Source organism: Lepisosteus platostomus, chromosome 17, assembly GCF_059453375.1.
Source record: "Lepisosteus platostomus isolate fLepPlt1 chromosome 17, fLepPlt1.hap1, whole genome shotgun sequence".
NCBI lineage: Eukaryota > Metazoa > Chordata > Actinopteri > Semionotiformes > Lepisosteidae > Lepisosteus > Lepisosteus platostomus.
The window spans coordinates 18,485,075-18,507,943 of record NC_142627.1 but is presented as its reverse complement, the minus strand read 5'-3'; the positions used below and the strand labels follow the sequence as shown (position 1 = coordinate 18,507,943).

The 22,869-nt window shown below is 41.5% G+C and overlaps 1 protein-coding gene across 1 annotated transcript in view; it reads right to left on the bottom strand.

Moving 5' to 3' along the window:
- Positions 1-281: 281 nt before the first annotated feature.
- The window catches only part of lrpprc (leucine-rich pentatricopeptide repeat containing), a 66,972-nt gene continuing 44,384 nt past the window's right edge, over positions 282-22,869 (bottom strand). Inside the window, exons 26-38 of the mRNA XM_088610222.1 lie at positions 20,606-20,674; positions 20,011-20,101; positions 19,453-19,595; positions 18,026-18,179; positions 16,008-16,134; positions 13,661-13,749; positions 12,257-12,461; positions 9,789-9,934; positions 9,246-9,361; positions 5,920-5,994; positions 5,503-5,587; positions 4,058-4,200; positions 282-522 (exon numbers count right to left, since the gene is read on the bottom strand). Coding sequence (XP_088466348.1) covers positions 451-522; positions 4,058-4,200; positions 5,503-5,587; positions 5,920-5,994; positions 9,246-9,361; positions 9,789-9,934; positions 12,257-12,461; positions 13,661-13,749; positions 16,008-16,134; positions 18,026-18,179; positions 19,453-19,595; positions 20,011-20,101; positions 20,606-20,674 — 1,515 coding nt within the window. The 3' untranslated portion in view covers positions 282-450. The remainder of the gene's footprint in view (positions 523-4,057; positions 4,201-5,502; positions 5,588-5,919; positions 5,995-9,245; positions 9,362-9,788; positions 9,935-12,256; positions 12,462-13,660; positions 13,750-16,007; positions 16,135-18,025; positions 18,180-19,452; positions 19,596-20,010; positions 20,102-20,605; positions 20,675-22,869) is intronic.

Here is a 22,869-nt window from a genome sequence, read left to right as displayed (position 1 = left end):
CTCCTCAGGGCTACAAGTTCTCCTGTTGTCACACCTGTCCTTTGCATTCATGGATATAATGATACATTCTCTGAACTGCACACTGTATCTGCATTTTCAATCCTAGTCATCAGGCTTCAGGGAGACAATGGTTCTTCAGAAGAATTTTTTTTAACTCGAAGAGAAATGAAGACTTCACCGTGTCTTCATTTATAAAAGTCTTATTAAAACAAACCTGGTGTTGATTCACCCTGCTGGCCCAAGATAAGAAAGGACAGGAAGCTGAAGAAAAGCCGGATGGGTGAGTCTACATGTCAGGTTTTATTGACAAGGATAAATATTTCTGTACAGCGGTGTGCAAGAGTCATAGCATCAAACAACAACATCACAGTATTCCAGAGAATTTATCTGCACAATATATAAAAAAAACAGTCATAAGACAAAAAAAATAAATGAAGCAGAAATAGTAAACTAGTCGTCATCAGATGAGGCCGGTTCTTTGTTCTTCTGCCTTAGCTTGCTAGCGTAAAACTTGAAGGACTCCTGGGAGAAACAAGAAATCAGAGATAAACTTTTGAAATATGATTACAAAAATCTACTTCCACTCCCATTCTTTTTATAGCTGACCCAGTTTGGAATTGTTGAGTTGCTTTTAGACTCACTTTCTCTGGCAAGGACTGCACTGCCTGGAAAGTGAATAAGACATGGACAAGCTCCTCTTACAAGCCCACCTGCAAGAGCCATGTTATTCGACACTATGAAGCTACACAGCACATGACAGGAGAGGTAGCACTGATTGGAGGAGTGCAACAACTCTCGCTGATGTCATCTCATGATGTCACCAATCTGCAAGTGTTTGGCAAGTCACAGGAGTAACAGTTTTTTTAAGTACCTTTAGTAGGTATAGCAAAGGAACAAGTAATAGGTTTATTCCATGCTGAAAAAAAGAAGAACGAACGTTTCAGCCGTGGAGCCTTCTTCAGCACTGAAGACAGATCATTAGAAAGTCAGTGCAACCATCATGCACACCAAACAGCAAGCCAACAAGAAACTGATAAATTCAAAACCTGCAAACATCATAGTTTATTCATAGTAGTTTGCATCCCTTTAGAAATAAACACAGAAACATGGTGACTGCTGTATCATGGTCAAATCCCAAAGAGAGGCAGCAATACCCTCTAACCATGGAAATAACTCTTTTCTCATCTGTGCTTGTGTTAAACAGTAATGATATTAGATTGCCTTAAGGCTTTTTTCACACCTATTTAAATGTTTTAAATGTGTTATTGCAACCTATGGACAAGGGCTTCTGCAAATAAAATTAAAACTAATCATAATTCTAATCTCTCTCCCATTTCTCACCCTCAACATATACAACTACCAGTAGCCAAAAAACTAGCCTTATACCTTCACTCTGATATCCTGCATCAGCACTGGTTTAGTGTTTAATCTCTTGAACAACAACAGAAAGACTGTTTTTTACCCAAGTCAAGCTAATTATATAGGCTTTGTTTAAAAAGCTTTTTGAAGGCTACTGCAATCAGAAGATTAATGTTCAGTGAACATGGTATATTCCCTTATTACCAATGTAATTAAACATGATAAATAAGGGGGAAACGGCACCACACAATAGTGTTTGTGAAACCTCTCGTTATCTTGTGAGTGGAAACACTTTATACACTGGTATTACGAAGTCCCAAGTCTATGGTTTCTGGAGAAAATCTTATCTGAAAGACTATTCTGATAAACATTTTAACATTCTGTAATGTGTTGAATAATTTCCGAAAGTTTTGAGAGCACTGTTGGCATCTTTATACTCGGTGATCAACATTAGCTGGTTTTTGGACTTTCAAACAGTTTATACGAAATTCAAATAGTACAATCCCATTTCAAGTAGGAAACATTAGACAGTTAGTGCCCTATGGGCAGACAAATGCTTCTCATAAAACAACGGTTAAGCAATTCAGAGACCACTGCTGAAACTGGTGATCAGGTAAGTCCTGTCTCTTACCAACAGAAATCTAGGCTGAATATTACCTTCCAAGAAGGACTCATTGTGCAGCTAATAGGAAAGGAAACTATCACAAGCACAAAAACCAGAGTGGTCAGACAGGTTTCCCATCTTAAGATTGCAGGAAACACCAGGGACTGTTACTGTTTTTCCTAACACATGCTTTGTCCTTTCTGCGTAGACTATAAAGTTAAAAAATGTCACTGGGGAACACAGAACTTACATTTCTCAAAGAATTTTGCTGATGTTCTTTAGTGTCAAATATTCACTGACAGTGCAGTTGTTTTTTTTTATTTTGGCATTTGTTGTAATCGTAACAGAAAATAAGCATCTGTAGAAGTAACAGTGTCTGAAACGTAACTTCTCTCTAGCTTAGGCTCAAAACGTTCTGAACCATCAGCTACACAGTACATGCTGTGCCCCATTGATTTACAATTAACAGCCACAATACTGAGCTCAGCAAGTTTCTATGAAAGCAAAGAGTAGGCATGCAAACAACACCAATCACATTTGCTTATTACAAATGTTACCAAAGGGGCAACACAAACTATACTATTTTACACTACCTGAGTATTTCTAAGATATAAAAATTCCCACAATCATGCCAGCATAATGCCCTTGCAATGCAATTGTTTCCATGCAAAACATACAAGTTCATTACTTCACATGGTGAATTAATGTACTTTGTAACAAAGATATTGTAAATGCAATACACTGTACCAGCACTGGAAGTGAGTAATGTTTAGTCAAAAGGATAACCCAGCTACAAAATGCATGCTGCGTGTAATGTGCAAGACCCTCCAAGTGACCCAGGTCACTCTGCGCTTCGTGCCTCATTGTTATATCCAGTATTTGTTTGCAATCTTTTGAAATAAACACTCACTCGGTGTGGCAGAGCTGCCTGAGCAGCTGCGTGCTGGTAAGAGACAGTGGCAGCTGTGGTTTTACCAGCACGGGTGAGGCATCCCTGTCGAGCACTGCCCAAAGAGCCGCACGGTAATTGGCACACCCACTGATCCAAGCAAGCTGGCACTGTAAGGAGTGCCATTCATGGCATGGATCAAGCAAGCACACAGATCGCCTTTACATCCATGTACGATGGAACTCCTTTTCCTTCTTCTCAGAAATAAACAAATCATACTCTTTTTTGGAGAAGCTGTTCCAATGAGAAAAGGCACTAATGTTTCCTTGCATTTATTTCAAATAAATTAGATGGCTTACTTAATTCAAACTACGTTAGCACTGGAGTTGTGAAGGGCTTTGTGCTTTTCTATTATTATTATCCATTCCTGGGCACACTTTAGACAGCTCCTTCTATTTCAGGAACAGAGTCGATCAACACCTTTTGACCCCTCTTCTGCCCCGACTCATTTCAACAGGCCGGGCGATAATTACCGCAATGCGTCATCAGCGCAGTATTTCAAGTTCTTAGCACATGTGCTTCCTACACACACAAGGGACTGAGAAACGATCTTATTGAAAAATGAAATTAGCTCAGCGGAGCCTGCAAGCTTTTAGAACATCAAAAGCTACCGTATTTTCATGTAAATGAGGAGGTGTTTGCCACATCTTTAAAAGTAAAGGCAAAAGAAAAGTTTTTCGAGGAAGTGGCATGAAGGAATTGCGGGAGAAGATGGCTGAGAGAAACGGGTAAAATGAAATAAAACCAGAAATCCATAAAACAGTGCAGTGCGCAAAGATGTAAGCTACTCTCATGTGAGCCAGAGAATGGTCATTTTGAATAAGTGATTTTCTGTTGCCTTCCATGAGTGGGGAGATCAGTTTGGGTTGGTTTTCATCTCGGCGGAACCTGCCCATCTTTGTTCAAAATGCAGGTGGGCAGATAGGCAGTACAATTTGTTTATTACAATTTCCCTGGGTTATTTTAGTTCAGTGTAGAGTTGGCCTCCAGTGGGAAATAAAATCCATCTACAAAGGACACATAAGCCATGGCTCACCTGGCCGAGCAGCCCAGAATGTCAAAAGCTTGCAGTACCTTTAAAGCAAAGCTAAACCACGGAATCAAAGGGACATTGTGCACTACGACGCTGGGAGGGCTGCACTCACCGGGGGCTCCATGAAGGGAACGGGCTCCCCTGCATTCTTCAGCAACGTGGCCAGCCTCTTCAAGCACAGCTCGTCCGGCTGCACGCTCTCCTCCTGCATCTGCTGGTACAGGGCCTTGGAAGACGGCAGGTCCTTGTCCAGGCCTGGTGGAGACACAGCAGAGTGGTCAGGCCACAGGGCACATCCATTTGTCTCACCAAAAGACACCCAGAGACACTCCGCCTCTGAGACTCAAAGGACTTTCATTTATCCGACTGCACTACAATTCCACTCTCACCTGGATCCCCTCTGAGTAAGGAGAGATGAGCCAGGCCAGCTGTTTCAATTCAGGGTTTTTGTACAAACAGTGTCTTCGACTGGACCGACTAGGTGACTGTTAATTCTCTTAAGTAACTATTTCCGAATGGGTGGTGGTGAAATGCACTGGAAAGTCAGGTATTCTAACTAACATGAATTCAGATAAATACCCTTGACAAAAGAAACGGCAACAACAATGAACACTCAAAATTTCTAGTTCTACATCCAATTCCAGAGACAAGGACACACACAGTTATGTTGTATTAAAAGGAGAGAAAGGCATGTTTCCCTGAATTAGAGTACATCATTTCAACTTAATCAAGATTTGATTGTTGGATTCTGGAGTTTCTAATCCTTAGAGATGGCAAAGCTTTGCATGAAATAATCATAGTCCTAGTATGCGAAATGGAATAAGACTCAGTTCAAATGGTACATCTAAGTACTTTAACATGCAATATTTCTGCTTGACAAAGCCCTATCAGGAATTCATTAGCAGGTATGTATAAAATGCACCAGTGGCTAAATTGTACAACTGCTGTATTTGGAGATGGTTTAGACATAGCTACATTTTTAATCTACTATCTAATAACATCTTAAAGACAAGTTAGAAGCACTAAAATATTCACACTCCCTACTCAAAACTGTCAAAAAACTGTCTCAAAACTGATCAACAGGTATGCAAAAGGCCCATTTAAAGGTTACATGTTCACTCAAACAAAGGAAATGCAAGCTGTCCTCTTCATCCAAACTTAATAATGGGTGAAACTAATGTTTGTTACAAAATTTGCAAGCTTATAGTTTGTATCTAGCATTCAAAAGGCAATAGCAATGGGTGTCATAAGCACAGAACAAACTCAAAGCATCCAAGCCTTTATTACTGTTTTTTAGAAAGCTGTCTGTAAAGAGGATTTAAGAGAAGTGAACCCAGGTAGTGAACATATTTCATGAATCAGAGTGGTATACCATCTAGAGACAAGGTATTTGCATGGTATCATTCAGTCTTTAAAATTGTCAGGGGAACATTATGAAAGACATGGTCTGTGTGCTAATCTCTTGTTATATGGATGTACTTCTACCCTGCATTCAGAGAGCAGAAGATCTAACATGCCAGGAACCTCCCTCTTCTTAAACACAAATGAGCTACTTACCATAGGACTTCATTAGGTACGCGTATGCAGTCTTCCTCTCTGGGAACTCAGGAATAATTTCCAAGAGGGTTTTGATCTTATGAGCCTAAACATTAAATAAAAAAAAAACAGATAAATGTCCTCACCATATACATACACGTCCTAAAGCAAAGTCCGGCTAAGAAATGGGACTTGTAATTTACAAACTGCAATGTTTTTTAACCCTATATTTTGCACAGAAAACTGGGATGACTTGTGCAAAGCATAACTCTGAGGCAGCTGTTACCACATCTACTTATGTTTCTGTAAGGATTTCTGAAAGCATAAAGGTAAAATACTCACCTCTAGACTACAAGAGTCTACCAACAGAGACAAACCAGAGCCCCCACAGAGGTCAGAGCGGTATTGCTGTACGCTTTTAAAAGGGATGGCTCTTACCTGTCCAGGCTTCTGTGCAGCTCTAGTAATGTAAGACACCAGAATGTCCTTCTGCTCCCCGATCCCAGGACATCTCTAGAGGACAGGAGAGGAAGAAAGTCAGTACTGGCCATAACAGGCTGGGCATCTCCAGTCCTCAAGGGTAGCAGAGTTCACAGACTGTCATTCCATCACCAATCAGAACTGGTCAATTGAATGATCAAATCACCTCGTGTGTGAGGTCTCATTGAGAAGCTAACTGAAAAGCACCTGTAACCCTTCAGGACTGTTGAGAACAGGAGATGCTAATCCCTAATCTAGACAGAAAATAACTAGTTAGACAAAAGTTTGAAGAGTAATCTTATTCTAGAAACCTGCAGCTCCTCAAGAAGATGACTGATGGGGTTCTATTAGCCACACAATAAGCATCATGCAGGACAATGATACTCCCTTTTCTTTCACTCACTTCTTTTTTCACAGTATGAAAATGACGGATGAAGATTTTGTACAGAAATCCAGAGTTATTTTGTGTAAGAGCTTTCTTTTAAGGGAGACACAGCAGGCCTGTGCAAACAGGAATGTGCTCTTGTGTGTTTGTGTGTGTGAGCCAGTGTGTGCGGAGGTTCCTGTGTGTGTGTATGTGAGGGTGAGCAGTGAGCAAGACGCGCATCTGTGTGTAGGGAAGCAGCAGTCTTCTTCAATTATATTGCCAAGCACTCACAAGTGAGCTGAAGACCAGAAGGTTAATTATACATTTAATAAGGTGTCAGGCAGATAACTACTCATTTCTTTATAAAAATTAAAATGTACAGAGTGAGTTCTCTTTAAAGTATAATTATCTACACTTATGAATACAAAAGGACCGATTTCAATCTCTCAGCTTTTACTAAAAAGCTCTTTCAGTGAGAGACAGCCGGCTTTTTTTACTTCTTTTAGTTTAATATCACTGACAAAGTTAATACGGAGAAGTTTGTGTGACAGCTCAGAGACACCCGAATTTTCCGTCTTTTAAAATCCGTCAGGGTGGAGCACAGGAAAGCCAAGATTATTTCGCCAGTAAGTACACAGACGCTCTATTTATAATCTTTCGTGCACATTTTAAAAACGGGGCAATGGAAACAAAGCGCTACAAATACAAAAGGCTGAATGGTCTTAAATTTTATCAGAACTGCCAAAGCTTGACACTGTCCCATAAGGTGGTTAAAATGTCTATACACAGGGCAGTCAATTCACAATCAGATATTTGCATCTACATTTTTTCATCAACTGAATGGAACGATTTCCATTACTTCAAACCAAAGTTAAAATGACAATTTGGGTAAATACAACAGCTGTGGAAAACGCAAATGGTCACGCCATGAAAATGCAAACAAAATGTACAAAAAAGTGTAGGTGTCCAATGTTTTTAATGCTAATTTACTGGTACACTGCTACTAGTACCGACTTTATAGGTGTAAAATGTTCTTATGTTAAAGTGCCAATCGCCATTTGAAAAAAACAGTTATGTCAGCACTCACATGCTAAATGTCACTTTCCAATTAGATATTTACCCCTGAAGAACGTCTAGTGACAGCAATCAGATTATTTTTTTCTGCTTTTTTAATACAGATTAATACAGAAAGGTTATGACTTTAATGCTAGCTTTGTGGTAGTGGTCCTTTTTTCTTCCTTTGTCTTTAAGGGGTCAAAATGAAAGGGACACCTTCAGATAAAGTCTACTGTGAAGTCTAAGGCAGTGACTTCAATCTGCAGCAATTATGTTCAATGTCACTGGCATTTGTGTACAGCGCTACGTGGAGTTAAGCCTTTCTGTGCATCCCCTTTATAAGTCTTCTCCTCAGCCCAGTGTGCTGAAGCTGCAAAGGAGTCCCTGCTGTGCACATCACATCTCTGTCTCTCTCAGACAAACAGGCGTGTTCCTGTTGCTATCTGGAACAGTAGGAGGTCACAGGCAATATCTTCAGGCTCTTACAGATCAGAAGAAAAGAAGCAGTCAGTAATAAAAGGATTGCCATTTTATTTCTGTAAATGGATCTTTTCGTGATACAGATAGCTTTTTTAAAAGTAAAACTAACAAAGCTGAATTTGTCAAAAGCACAATGCAATATAAATGCTCACTGCAAACCCTGCCCAACAATGTTCATGGCAGTTAAAAAAAAAGTTGTTTTCAGTCACTATAAGCTATGAGGACCTTTAGAGCCATAAAAATCTCAGCTGTCCTGAAGACAACTGAAATCACAGTGATGAGTGTAGCGGGGAAAAAAAATCAGGGCAGCTAATCTGAATTATGCTAGCAGATTCTCTCTTGTCCTGAAGTCCGCAGGGGTGTCCAGCCTTTAGCAGGTGTGTTTCAAGTCTCATCAGCTGTGACAGATTACCACATGCCGAGGCCTGTATGAGACTATAGCCCTGATGGACAAACTAAGTGCTGTGCACTCGTCTCAGTCACGCAGCCTGGAGAGCTGGGGCCTGGCTATCATATCACTACCACAACCTTGCCGCTGCCTGCTGGAGCTGCATGCGGCCCGGGGACCGCAGTGATGTGTCTGCCTGTTTGTTTGTCTGCTTGTCTCCTAATATGTATGTGAGCTCCACAACACAGCTCGCCCTTACAAACTTCAGAACCATTACACTGCTCTGAAGGTGTCACTTCACTGACACTGCAGGGGGGCCTGGGGAAACCTGCAGTCATATCTTTTCTTACCAAAATGGGGTGTTATGTGTGTATGGGGGGGGGGGGGGGTTGTTCAGTACTTCATACTGCGTGTCCTTCAACACTGTTTTGCTTCTTCTGCTCCAGTTCCAACAGCAATGAAATAACATTAACAGCCATTTGTAAATGATGTTTTTTCCCCACTCCCTGAAAACACCATGTCCCTAAAGCTTTTAACACAGTTGTATTTTAAATGGATCAGAAGCGCTCAGCAGAAGAATGGATCTGTAGAATTACTCAATTATAATGAAACAACTCAAGTGAAATCAATTTCAGTGCTTTTCTTAAGAACATGGTACAAAGCAATGTGATCTCCATTTTCTTGCTCTGATTGCCCCCTGTGCATTCAACCATCTTCGGACTGTTCTCTTCTAACTGCTTAAAAATAATTAATGAAGTACAACAGTCTTGACAGGGACAAAATGGGTGACAAAACAGAGCAGCCGAAAACAGCACTATCTGGGACAGAATGGCTGTGGACATCATGTAGGGTCTGGTGCAGAAGATCATGCAGAAGTTAGAAATGTATTCTAGAAGGAAAGGAAAACCCCATTGCTTGTGGGTGCGTACGTATATATAAACTTAGTAAATATCTATTTTCAGCAGGCTTTTGTGCTGAAGACAAAGCACTTACTTGCAGTAAGAATTTGGCATCATCAACCTTGCCTGCATCTAGAAACTGCAGGAAGAGATCCGTGGCCGGTCTGTATGAGGAAAAGTGATTGGCTAGCCTCTCTGCCATGGCGCTTACTGAGAAAACACAGAAAGGGGTCATCAGGTCACAGTCCCCCTCCTCCTAAACAGCGCACGCTCACTCAGGGAGATGACCTCTTAATTCAGTCTCAAATTCCACCTGTTCATCTGAACCAGTCACTGAATATGAAGACTCGACATTCTAACCATCAAACATTTCCGAGGATTTTATAATAAAGTATGTGGGGCTCATGATCAGGACTTACAACTGGCTGTATAATCAATGCATTTATAATCTAAAACTTGCTACTACTAGGAAACCAGTTGAGCCTAACCCAGTCTCATGGCAATCTCTCGTTTGTAACCTTTGTTTATCTTTTTTATCCTCATTTGCAATTTCTGTGGAATTAAAAGACTTCGACTGCAAAAGGCTCAGAGTGTAAAAATGTTCCCTGAGAAACAGGGGAAAGGGAGCCCTTCTTACATTTGTCCAGAGCCGGCTCCAGATTCTCTTCTATGACTTTCCGGAAGACAAAGGACACGCTGGAGGCCCGGGCACCCGGATCCTGACCTTCTCTTCCAGAGATGAAGATGGGCTCAATGCTCTCCACTCCTGCCTCGATATTGCCACTGTGAAGGGCAGAACAAATGAAAACTGGGCAAAAGAAGCAGAAAGAAATATCACACACCAGCTGGTTTCTCACTGTAAGGCCTAACATAGATCAAAAGAGTAAAAAATAAATGCACGAAGGTCTTATTTATAAAATAAATATTACAGAAAGGATTAGTGTAAAAAGGCCCCTGTACTCCATTTAAGCAGCCGGAGCAGGAACGCAAACTGAAAAGACTTCATGGATGAACGGGCAGAACTCATGGGTAATCGGATGTCCTGCCAGAATGAACTTTGACCCAGGCCATGCCTAAGTAGCTGTGACACAGATGCTATTCTGTTGCTGAACAAAGCTGACTGGTGGCCCTGTACTTAAAAGGGTGGCCGGCGGACCTCCAAATGCAAACGCCACATTAAAGTAATGCCGAGTAAATAATTCAGACCCAAAAGTCATAACAATCTCTCAGATTATTCAATTAAATATTTACACGGGTTGGAGAAAAAATATTCCAAACACAGCACAGAGATTTGTCCTTTTCTGTTATTGTGGCTGCTGCCGTGAGATGGCCACATCAGTTTACCTTTCTGCATAATTTGGCAGAAAGTCTGCATCCCAGGTCACTGCTGCCCTCTCTCTCACGGCCAGGCCTGTCGCTGGATGGGAAACGCCTGGCCGTGGAGGTGCTTTTGCTATTGCACCAGGTTACGTGGGTGTGGAGAGAAGTACAAATTCAAACCCGTCCTTAAAAGTGGTAATTAGTCCAAGAATCCTAACCAGAGCTTAATCCTTATACATTTTCTTCACAGAATGGAAGTGACCCCTCGTCAATGCTGAAATCTGAAGCCTGTCCCTAATCTCTTCCATATGGTTTGTCCAGGGGATGTCTCATTCAACACATCCCCCCGTGTCCTTCTGTTAAATGAGAACTTGGACCTCGAAGTGGCAGAAAGAGATCAGATTGGCTGGTGTCCCTCCAGTTTACAAGACACTGGGGCTGCACTGGGAGGCCCTACCCTGCCTCATACAGAGCTCTGTTATGTTGGGGGGGACGGTGTGGGCTTGGGATGCCACAATGCCTCTAGCATAGCTGTCTAACCATTGCTGAGAGTCGAATCTAGTAGGAAATGAACAAAGGGATTTTCTGAAAGAAGAGACAGCTGAGAACCACATCAAACAGAAAACTTAGGTGTGAATGGTTTGAGGTTAGACACATCTACCACCAACTTCAGATACTGTGCAATAAATAAATGAACCACATATAATTGCAACCAAATTTACCAAGATATTATCAGGAAAATTAGAAACATTTTTTGACAAATGCACCAACACTGTATTTAACAAATATGACCATTTTAAAACGTTTTGACATATAATAGATATGATAAAGTTATTACATGGATTAACATTTGCAATTTAATAGGATCGATCAGCAGGGGATTTTACTGTAGAAGTAACAGACTACAATGCCAATACAAATTACCCATCTGCAATATACACTTTGTAGCAAGTTGCACATGGGATCTTGTTGGACTCTATCTCATTCCTCTCAGTGCCTGTTCAGGAGTCTCTAACTTCTATACATCGATCAATGGAGCTCAAGACCGACGGGTAGGGCATAACTGTCACCTTCTCAACATGCAAGAGAGCAGCTGTTACATAAGCAGCACAAGGGGACACACAGTCCTATCGCAATCCTGTCACTTCAAGATGAGCCTGTAGGAAGGGCAGTAAGTGAGGACCCTGGACTTGATCAACCTAGCACAATGCTGTCACACTGACCATCACTACGAGCACATTTTAACAGCGACTAGATCCTATTGCCCCAGCAAACATGCGTGGACCTCCCTATTGAATGGTCTGCTGTACACAACAATCAACATATTAATCTGTATATCTGTGCCACAGTCACGGTCATCTATCAGATTGGTCAATACTAAATCTCAGCTCATCACTAATTAGGACTAACCGACAATTAAAAAAAAGTCTCTTAGTCTCTTAAAAACTGTGCGTATTGATTTCTTTCAGATTTTTTCCTTTCTCGATATACATCATACTTGACGTTGAAAAGATTAAACCACCTCATCATCTTTACCCAAACAGCTCTCACCAGTGGCATGATTTAGTGGCCATGAAAGACCAATTAATCAAACTGAGCCCACAACCATACGCTCAATATCCAAAGCCAGTCAAACTCTATCAAAAACATACATGCGCAGATTGATGCTCTGTAGTAACATTAACAATGCAAGGAGGAAGTCGTTGGGTTAAATCTGGTGCGTTAAGTTGGCAAAATAACAAGAACAAAAAACATATTCCGGCACTGCTATCCCTTCTCACTTACTTCTTGATGTGCGCCAGGGCTGTGTTATTGATGAAGAGCATGCGTGACAAATTAATGGAGGGACCTAAGGATATCACCAGGTTCTCCACTTCCTGGATGCCCTTGATGTCTCCCTTGGCACCGAGGGCTTGAACCAGGCGGGTCACGGCCAGCGGGGAGGGCACCTGCTCGGCCTGCATCATGGTCTTCAGCGAGTCCAGTGCATCTGCGGTCAGACGAGGGACAGCGGGCTGAGCAAATCTCAGCAGTAATCAGACCAGACCCAGATCTGACACCTCTTAACGCACTGCAGCAGGCTGTGTGCATCACATGTAACCACCAGGGTACGGCACCCCCAGGCACATTTAAAACACCCCGATTGTATTCAGTCTGAATTGCAGATTGCCATTTTTGGTTGAGAGCGAAGCATTTGTAGTAGGACTTTTTAAGGGTACCCCCTAAGAACTTACGTTTTATCGCTTCATCTGGTTTTCTTCTTTTCGGAAGCAGTGCAAAGGATTGTGGTTTCGTTAGTCATCCATGAGAAAAGCATAGGTTACCACCGTGGCAGATGTCTCATCCGGGATACAGTGTCAATGGTCTTAAGAGCAGTGTGTTATAACACTACTCATTTTTGGCCAATGCCAAAGATGCAGAATGATTCAATGTTAGGAAGCAATAGCTTTTAACAATGCCACCATTTTATGTAAGATCATGTACAATGTTAACTGGAGCAAAGAGATTATAAAACAATCCACACATTTCTTCTCGATATTGGTGGCATACATGCCAAGAGGTGCACTGCATAGAGGATTTCAGTTCTATCTTGAATTTACAATCACAAAATGTACAGTTTTAGAGAAGCACAAACAGGCTAGTTATTGCTTTCAACAACACACCAGCATTTACTGTCAATATTGCAATCAACGTCTGTTCCTAGCATTTGTTTTAAGGCAATTTAACCTATTTCAGTGCCCTAACTTGCCTCAGCCCTTAACTGTTCCCTTTCATTCGCAATAACCTCTCAATCTCTCCACAAATCTTCAAACTTTTCTGAAGACAGGGAAGATTTTGAAAGCACTCAAACACCACCCCTTCTCTGAACATACTTTGCATGTCTAAGGAGATATGCAATTTTATCTTAAAATAATAATAACAATAATAATAACAATAATAAAAAAAGGCAGCCGCTTATGTTAAATGGAATGGAAACTGGACTAAGTGGCCAAATGACAAGTGCATTCATATTCAGGCTTGTATTATAAATGCATGTACAGTAATTTATGTCTCTCAGCTCCACAAAAGCCTCTTGATAAGCAGGTAATTTGCTAAATGGACTCCTTTATGGGAAGATGCGCAGGGCGGTGCAGGATTGCGTCTTAGAGAGGCATTAATGTGGCGCGGAGGTCAAACATTGCGACCTACCTTTCACTTGATCCCGTTTCACGAGAGTGACGATAAGGAGACTGCTGGCTATGTCACTCAGATTGAAGCCTTTGATTCGGGTTCCAGCGCTGGAAGAAACAGACATTTCCAAAGGAATTACTGACATACATCTGATATGATAATAAATGGTTGAGCAGCAGGGTGAAATTAGACAAGAAAAAACAGAATACCAAATAGCACGTTAAAAAATATCAAGCGCCGAGTGAATGGAAGGAATGAGACAGCCTTTGTGTTCTCCTGTCAAACTGTTACACTTTCTTTCTCTTTTTAAAAAAGTCTTCCCCCCCCCCCCGTCTCTATTTTGTATGTTGAGATCTGGCTCTCTGTCTAGAGAACAAAGAAAGAATTAAAGCAGAGCTTGGGGTTCAGTGAAGGGAGGGTGAAGGAAAGTGCCACTGCGTTGTCATTTTCGAAGGGAAAAGGGTTTTTCAGCGTTTCAAGTGATGAATTAAAAACAAAGATGGGTTTCACAACAGAACCACAGAAAAAAAAATGGAAGACGCAAAACTACATCTTTAACAAAAACAGCTCCCCTCACTTCAACAAACTCATATTTTAGGACAAACTGCCACTCCGGGGGTACATTGGGCATGGATAATAATTTCAGAGACAATGGCATGATATTGCTGACTATCCCCGGACCTCCCGGTAAGATTTAACAGACACCAACCAGGCAGACCAATGAAAAGCCAGAAGAATGTATGAGCCTTAGATCTCAGGGCCAAAAGAAGACAATGTCAGTGCTTGGTGGCAGTGAGGAGGTGGGGTGGGGTGTGTGGACAGTTAAAAGAAGCAGACCATCCTGAAAGCACAGCTCAGTAAACAGAGGGAAGGAAAGAGCTACCCCTCAAGAGCTAAGACATAAGCGTGAGTGAAAGATCTTCAACCAGTTGAGAGTGCAGCACTGACCTACACAGGCCAGAATGATACTGACACAAACAGTGAACGCTGAGCTGCTTAAAAAAAAGGGCCAGAAAGCAGCAAAAGCATAACTCATTTTCTTCTCTTCAGGCCTGTCAGTTTAACACTCTGAGAAGGAAAGAGATTTCAGTATAGGCAGCAAAAACCTCAATCAAACTTTTTTTTGTTAACCAAAATCTCTTTGCAGATTAAGTCAGGGCGTTCAACTGAGCAGCAGCCTGCCTCCTTATCCGATAACGCTGTGTCCGGACCTAGAGGCAGCTGAACAGCTTGCCACATAAGCTGGGGCCAGTGTCGAATTATTCTTATCAATCCCAAGAAAATCCTGTCCATCGGCCCCAGTAAGGGTATCCTCTTGAGTCACTTAGGCTCTGCGGGCTTACTACCGTTGTCAGAGCTGGCTGATGGATTTCTGCTGCCCTCTCCTAGCAATCCTCTTAATCTCCCCATAAGCACCCCCATTGCTCAGTTCTGATGTCTCCTCAGCCCATCTGCCCAAAGCTCTTTAAGTCGCCAATTCAGATATGAGACTGTATTACACACACATGGGAATTATTACTTGGGCCTCTGTCTTTGAAACTTTGCTTTGATTAAAGTCATGTTCAGGATGTCATAGCACTAATCTGCAACTCCAAAATAAATCAAAATAAAAGGATGGGAGGGGAGAACTCATGTTGCTAAAGCTGGTACGCAATTAAAAAAAAATGAAAACAATGAGAACACTTTCGCTTACACCGGGGTTTAAGAAGAAGTTACTCTGCATTCAGAGATAATCAGGTTTGTATTATAATATAGTGAGGCTTAAAGCCACTGTTGGTTTTTAGAGGTTTATGGATCAGCGATCAGTGGAACAGTTTTGTTTCAGAACTAATGCGATGTGACACAAAGGATACGTTACTAATCTGCAGAAGATGTTATTTTTGTGCAGCAAAGCACTTCTCGGAAAATATATTTTATCTGCTATATTTAGACCAGATAGGCTTTAAAACTACTCTTGAGAGTTTTGCATCAATTTTACAGTCTATTCTTTATCATAGTCTTTACTGAAGGGCATCAGTATTCCAAGAATTAACGTTTTGTAACACTGGGACGTGACAAAGACATACAAAACACGTTCTAAATCTCACTGCCTTCTAAAATCATAGTATTTATAGAAATTTAAGCTTCTATTGCAAAATATTTTGTCTTGTGGATCCTAACCACATTATCTATCGACTCTCTATCGACATTAGGAAGTGTGTTTGACGCAAACTGTGCCTGCATGCTAGTGACGGTGAAAGCCATTGTGTTATCCATACGAATTAGTCCTAAAAGCTTGCACTCAACAAAGTTTAATAATAACAACCTTAGACAACGCCAGCTAAAAGGTACCACGAAAAAGAAATGATCTCACATGAGGACTCACATGTCTTTGACTGTCATGGCATACTCCAGGTTTCCCTCAGCCAGCAGGCTTTTGAGAAGGTTGTTGTAGGCAGCGGGGCTGAAGACCAGGCCTCTCCTGTCAGCGTCCTGAAGAATCCTATAGGCCTCTGGAAATGAAACAAAGAGAGATTGAAAGATGACCCACAGCTGTTAAAGTTGGGAACAGTGCAAAATGATTCCTTGCATGACAAAGGAAAATACAACTAACGTAAAAAAATGGAAATGTAGATAAAAAATAACTATTTGCAGAAACTAAATCATAACTAAAATTGAGTTAGCCAGCACCTAAGGGAGTGTCAGCATGCTTTTGAACTGACAGCAAAGATGTAAAAAAAGCCATTGGAGCAGAAGCTGGGCATATCTTAAAAAACTGCACTAGCTTTCTAGATGCATTTTCTCCAGAGGAACTGTGTAAAATGCACCTTCTTTTTTTCTGGAGTTTCAAAAAAGTTAAATTCTTCAGTGCAAGCTGAGTGGCAGCTCTCAAAGGGAGAATCCATTGTAAGGTAACACAGAAACCACTCTACTGCTTTTCTGCCAGGTGGTGTCAGTCCCACTGAACTGGAATTAAGCATTCAGCTGTTCAATGTAAATGATTAAACTTGTACGGTTATTATGATGACTGTAATTAAACTGTCTATAATTCTTTGTTTTTCCTACCTTATGTAACATGAAAGAATAATAAAACAGCTTGACAAGGTGTATAAACATGAACTACTACTTTTCCAGTGCACAACACCGGGAGGAAAATTACACTACAATTACTAAACTGATCCATAGTAAAATGCAAAACATCTTTAGCCCTAATTATTAAGCATGCAATGGAACCGATTAAACTAAATATGAGATACTGAGATGATAAGCCTGTAGAAAATTCCAGTTTACATGCTCCTTTTCCTTATTTCCTCTGAAATGTGAAATAACAACAACTGTAATGCATGCATGACAAAAAATGTTTGATTTCTTGATTGAAAGCATTTTGGTTTGAATGATGGACCGTTTCACCTACTGCAAAGGTCTAAAAATCACCTGGCTGTGCCCACAGTTTGTAACGTGTAAGGACTGTAGAATGTATTTCTCAGTTGAGATCCATACAAAACAATGCAAACTAACAAAAGTTTATTTGACCAAACAAATCAAACCATATATACTCAGTTTAAAACGGTAGCCTATTTGGGTTTTGTTTTACAACTGAGAGTACAATGCATGAGACAGCAGAAAAGCATTACACGTGCTTATTTGAATTCATAAACAGATAATTATTAATGTATGACAAGCATCGAAAGAAATTTCCTCTTCATTTTCAGAAAAATTACCCTGTTGTTGAATACTGCTTAAAAGGTTTGAAGTGATTTTGATTAATCATTATTGACTGACCATGATGTGTTTTGAGAGTTCAATCACAAGCATCTTTTCACTTCACTAGTAAAATATTTGATTGGGTGAATAAGTGAAGGGGTGATTTAACCTATTAAAATTTAAAACCTGGTTAATATCAAGAAATATACAAAAAGGAACCACTATACCTAGCTTTTCAAGATAAAATCAGCTTGATGGAGGCTAGACTAAGTTAGAGCACCTCACCAAGACAGATGGGGTGGTCCAAGAGCGATGGTCTGGACAGGAGAGTCTAGCTGTGACGGAACTACTGTAGTAGTGGCTGATGGCATTATTTTGTGCACTGTGAACTTTGCATTTACACAACAGTTTCAAGAAGGTATTTTCAACATAAACCGCATTCAACATAAATAAAATGCCACTTTTCTTTCTCTCCTCTACTGTTCCACTTTGTTTTTCGGCATGCAATGTACATTAACCATCTGCACAAAGAAAGGAAAGTACAGGTACAGAGATCACCATTCTCTAACCCCCCACACAGCAAATGGAACAGACCATTATTCTCTTAAATGTGCTGTTGATTTTTGCAGAGGGCACTGCCAGTGTACTGTCGGGGAGTGCCTGGGAGGGAGCAGAAGAGGAGTGGGATTAAGATCATACCTTTGGCCTTGCCCCTCTTGCAGAGAGCCAGCAGGCGGTGCTGGTAATCATTGGGGGAGTCCACAGGGAAGGGGCTGGCTGTGCTGGAGCTGTTGCTCTTTGCCTCAAAGTCTTGGGATTTGCTGCCATACTCTGCAGCCTCTTTATACCATGCCTGAGAGATCACATGACAAAAACCACCAAGAGATCAGTCTCCCTGGCTCTTTCGGAGCAATGTCGCGCTGCAGTACGAGATGAACCCCATGTACCGACAGTCACTGCAGGCCCTTTGTCTTCCAAGGCCGCTCCTGGTCCTTCAAGTTCTGTAGGTCATGAATGAGTGCACTGCGCAAAGCGACAAGTTCCAAGCCGACCTTGATTGTCTTAAACCTAGTGCCACACCAAAAGGTGAGCACTGCCATGGTTACCACAAGTGTATCACTCTTTCCATCACTGCTGGAAACCGTTCACAATTCTGTTTTTAAAGGATTTAAGAAAACCAAAAATGAGGCACGCTCATGTAAATGCAAAGCGAAAGGTTGTATGTTACTTTGTCATAAACAGAAGTGGAGATCTTGAGGTCAATCAGTAACAGCAAGTCCATGAGACCAAGCAATGCACTGCAGACCTTGAGATATTACAGAACGGGGAATTGACACATGCTTGACCTAAGAGAATGAAACTGCATGAAATGCTTGCAAGTTGTTAATTCCCTGGTTTGTACTTAAAACTCCGTCCATTCCAGTCATTTGTTGGCTACGGACGCGACAGAGTGATAAACATATGGTGCAATTTAGCAGTTTTGAACTAGTGAGGATAAAAGACCTGCTTATTTCCACTAAATATCTGGATTTCCCCTGATCAGCCCCAAATCCAATATTCCACCCTTAATAAAAACACAAGGATTTTTAAACCAGACCAGCGCCAGCTGTAAACTGAACGTCACGCGCACTGGGAAAGAAAGCCAGCCGACAAAAAACCCTTGAGAAAGCAAATCTAAAAATGAACTTACTTGGCGTTCTTATTTAAATCAAACAAAAAATCATTAGTGTCTACAAAACATCGTAAAAGGTCTCTTTGACAAAAGATGTCAGAGAATTAAATCTAACATTAAAATGAAAAAGTAAGTTTATTATGCAAAGGAGCAAGTAAAGGTTTATTCCGCTGAAAAGAGAAGAAAAGAAACACAACGTTTCGGCTGTGGAGCTGAAATATTGTGTTTCTTTGGTTCTCTTTTCAGCAGGGAATAAACCTTTACTTGTTCCTTTGCAGCCTAGGCCTGCTGATGCAGCTACCTACTTCAGCTTATTATTAACCAAAATATCAGTCTGCGGATCTTACAGCTACCTACTGCGGGAGCACACCACTTTGAGGCATCTTACAGTCAAAAAGTCCTGTTTGGAAACCACCTGTCCGGCTGGTTTTGGGAGCAGTCGTGGCGACTTTACCTCGGGCATATCAAAGGGAACCTCCTGGCCGTTGCTCTTCAGGATGTCGGCCAGCAGGCAGAGAGTTCTCTCCCGCGGGATCAAATTCTCCTCCTGCATCTGGGTCCAGGTGGCCTCGGCCCTCCGCCAGTCGTTGCTTTCCTCTGAGAGCGAGACACACAGAGCATGTGGATCCACCCTCCAGACCCAGAGATCTGCCCCACTGCTCATGCAGCTCCAGCCTCTGGCCTGCTGAGCCAGTCAGCCTTTTCACAAATGGTTTAATTTGATTAAAAAAGCAAAAGCAAGTGCATATGCTTGTTTAACGAATAATGATAGCAAGTGCTTTCACGTGCCTACCCCTTCCAAGCTCCATTTTATTTTACCGACATCCGCTCTGCGAACCAAGACTGAAAATCAACTGATGCTATTCCATTGGAGACCCACAGGCTTTGACTTCTCTCCAATAATGTAGCATCTCTTTAAATTCCACTAGTTCAGTACACAAAGCAGGTCATGAACAAGGTCAAGAGCAAGGCCTTCCGCAGCAGTGTCACCAGGACCAGTCGGGCAACTTACTGCACAGGCGGAGCATGTAGTGGTACATCTCGTCTCGATCGCACTCAAACAGCTTCTGAGTCATCTCCACCATGTTCTCTAGGGCCTCAACCTGCCGGAGAAACGAGACAGCACTCACAGCTCTTTGCAGGGGTGACAGACCTTGACAAGGCACCAAATAAAACAAGCTCTCTGGCTGAGCCTCTGCACTGCACAGCCTGGTGCAGCGCTGGTGTCTGCTGACAGATTTTATCACTGGAACTAGCAAAATGTTAACATAAAAAACCAGCAGTACGTCACACATACTCGAAGGGCAGTTTCTCTCAAGTGTCAGCTGCTGAAAGCACAGGTGTTTTGTCCCTCTCCTAAAGATTTGCGTAAGTGGGGTGTAAACCTTTAAGTGTAGGGCACCGGAAATCTTTTAGATTTCCTCAAACTAGGAGTTGGCTTTTCCTTCCAGGAGAAGCAGTGAATGTGGCAGTAAATGCTTTCTGACCACGGCCCTGCCTGTTGCTGGGCTGCTGCGATGTGCAATGTCCGAGGTGTGTGTATGTTCCCGTGTGCAGGTCCCAGTGGGTCTGGACCCGCTCATGCCGGAATGAGAATGAGACTTCACCTGATTGGTGGCGATGCACTTCTCTGCGTACCACTGCAGCCGCCCCGGTCGTGACCTCAGGCCAGGGGTCTGCAGAGAGACGGAGAGCTCTTAAATCAGAGTCACCTGCAATCACATTGTGCTGCTTTGCCTTCTGTTTACATCTCCTCCGTTGCAATTAACCCAATATACCATTGCATTTCATCTCATCACTTGCTTGGGAACACGTCAACCTGGAAATCACTACTTCAGCATAGCTTAAAAAGATTTTAGAGCATTTAGAGCAAACACTACAAGTATTCCTTTATTAGACTTCATGTGAAATCAGACACCAGAAGAATGGTAATGTATGTAGTGAACAGTCTAACACTTTGTAACTCCAAATGTACTATAGTGAAGAAAAAACAGTTAGCTACTAACGAGTTCCTTTAGTGAGTCTGTAGGCAGGAAACCTAAGTGTGCCATTGATTCACTGCAATTACAAAGGCATTTGAAAGATAAATATTCATTGTGACTTGGTATGTGGAAAGAAGGCCCTTTAAAAAGTATTTATTGCCTGTAAAGCATCTCATTGTGAGGACTTGTTTAAGTCTGAGCCAGAGTGAATTGAATACATTAAACAGCCTCTCAGCAGCACTAGAGTGTTGTTCAGCAGTTGCGTCCAGGTTGTTTAAATCACGCATCACATTTGACTCGAACTGGGGGTCAAAAGCTCTCCTCTGTTAGCTGGGCAACAATTGATTCCATGCTGCGGCACTTCAGCACAAAGGAATAATTACACCCCTGGATACAAGTAAGGGTCATTAAAATCTGCTATTGTTTGTAGCTTTTGGTGTTATAAGCCCCTCTCTCCTCCTCTACGTGTGCTGTGCAGTAAGTGTTCACAGAGCCACTGCACAACACGAGGAACTATGAAAGATGGGCCACTAACACACGGGAGTCATGGGCTCGTTCGTTGACTGTTCGGCTGAAGGAGAAAGCAAATGTTAAAAAGATGGAGGCCGATAACATAGCAACATCGGTCAAAGTCAGTACTATCAGAGTTGCAACACTGAAGGTCAATAATAGATCAAATGTCTATTTGTTATTACTTGTGAATAGAAACAGAAGTTAAAAACAACTGATAAGACAGCCTTCATCAAAATACACAGGAATATTTGGCATACATGGAAATGCACAGGTTAAAGGTAAGTAAGATTATATCTCAAACAACCTTTTGATACAATCTGGGAATGGGAGAGGGATTAGTACAGCTTTCAAGATTTTATCCAGGCAACACTCAATTATAACCAGAATTTAAGGACTCTTCCTTCATCAATTCTCCATACTGTAATTTGTCAATAGCAAAATAGTCTTATGTGAAACTCTCCCGCTGATTGCATGTGTGATGCACAACTGCATTAAGAATAGCAAATAATGCCTGTAATGCTATAAAAACATGCCACTGACATTAAAATCTTATACAACAAGATCCTGGACAAATTAAACATTGTTCTGGTCTCCATCACATTTAATCTACTCTGAACTAGACAAAGTGCAAAGTGGTACATTTTCCTTACAACTTTCAAAATCTCCTGCCCGCCCCACACCACTGATCTAAGCCATGAAACAATCTTCACCTTGCAAATCTGCTGGGCGATTATTGTGTCACAGTGGGGATCACAGCTCCCAAAGCCGATAGTCCTCGTTCTCATTTGCGGATCCAAGATCTGTTTTCACTTACAACAGCTCCAAATCCTCAAGGGGACATCTAGGTCAGATAAAGACAATCTCCCTGCCTCCACTTTCAGGACTTCCACATCGCTCTGCCTAAAAGAATACTAACTCTGGACAACCTCTAAAACTGCATAGATAGGCCTCAACCTTTCATTGCATAAGGCAATGTCATTATAAAAAATATTGATCACTCTAGAAATATTGCTAACTAAAAACCCCACATAAAGTCTGTTTCCATTTAATTATCTGAAGCACAACCAACCGATTACATTGTTCACTTTTAAGTGGGAAGTCAGAACCTGATGGCAAACTATTTTTAAAAATAATATTTAGCACTGTGAAAACATAGGCACCGAGCATTTAAGGAGTGATGTAATCTGGAATGAAAGTTTCCTGCACTAGATTTTTTTTAAACCTCAGATATCAATTGTTTTAATTGAGCCCATTTTGTATCCACAAGTGTTGCAATACAGAATGAAATGTAGCCCAGCTAAATAAGAACAGCTTTTGACCTTCTGCGCGAGTCAAACATGATGCGTGCTTTTAAAAACCCACCTCTCCGTGGCTCA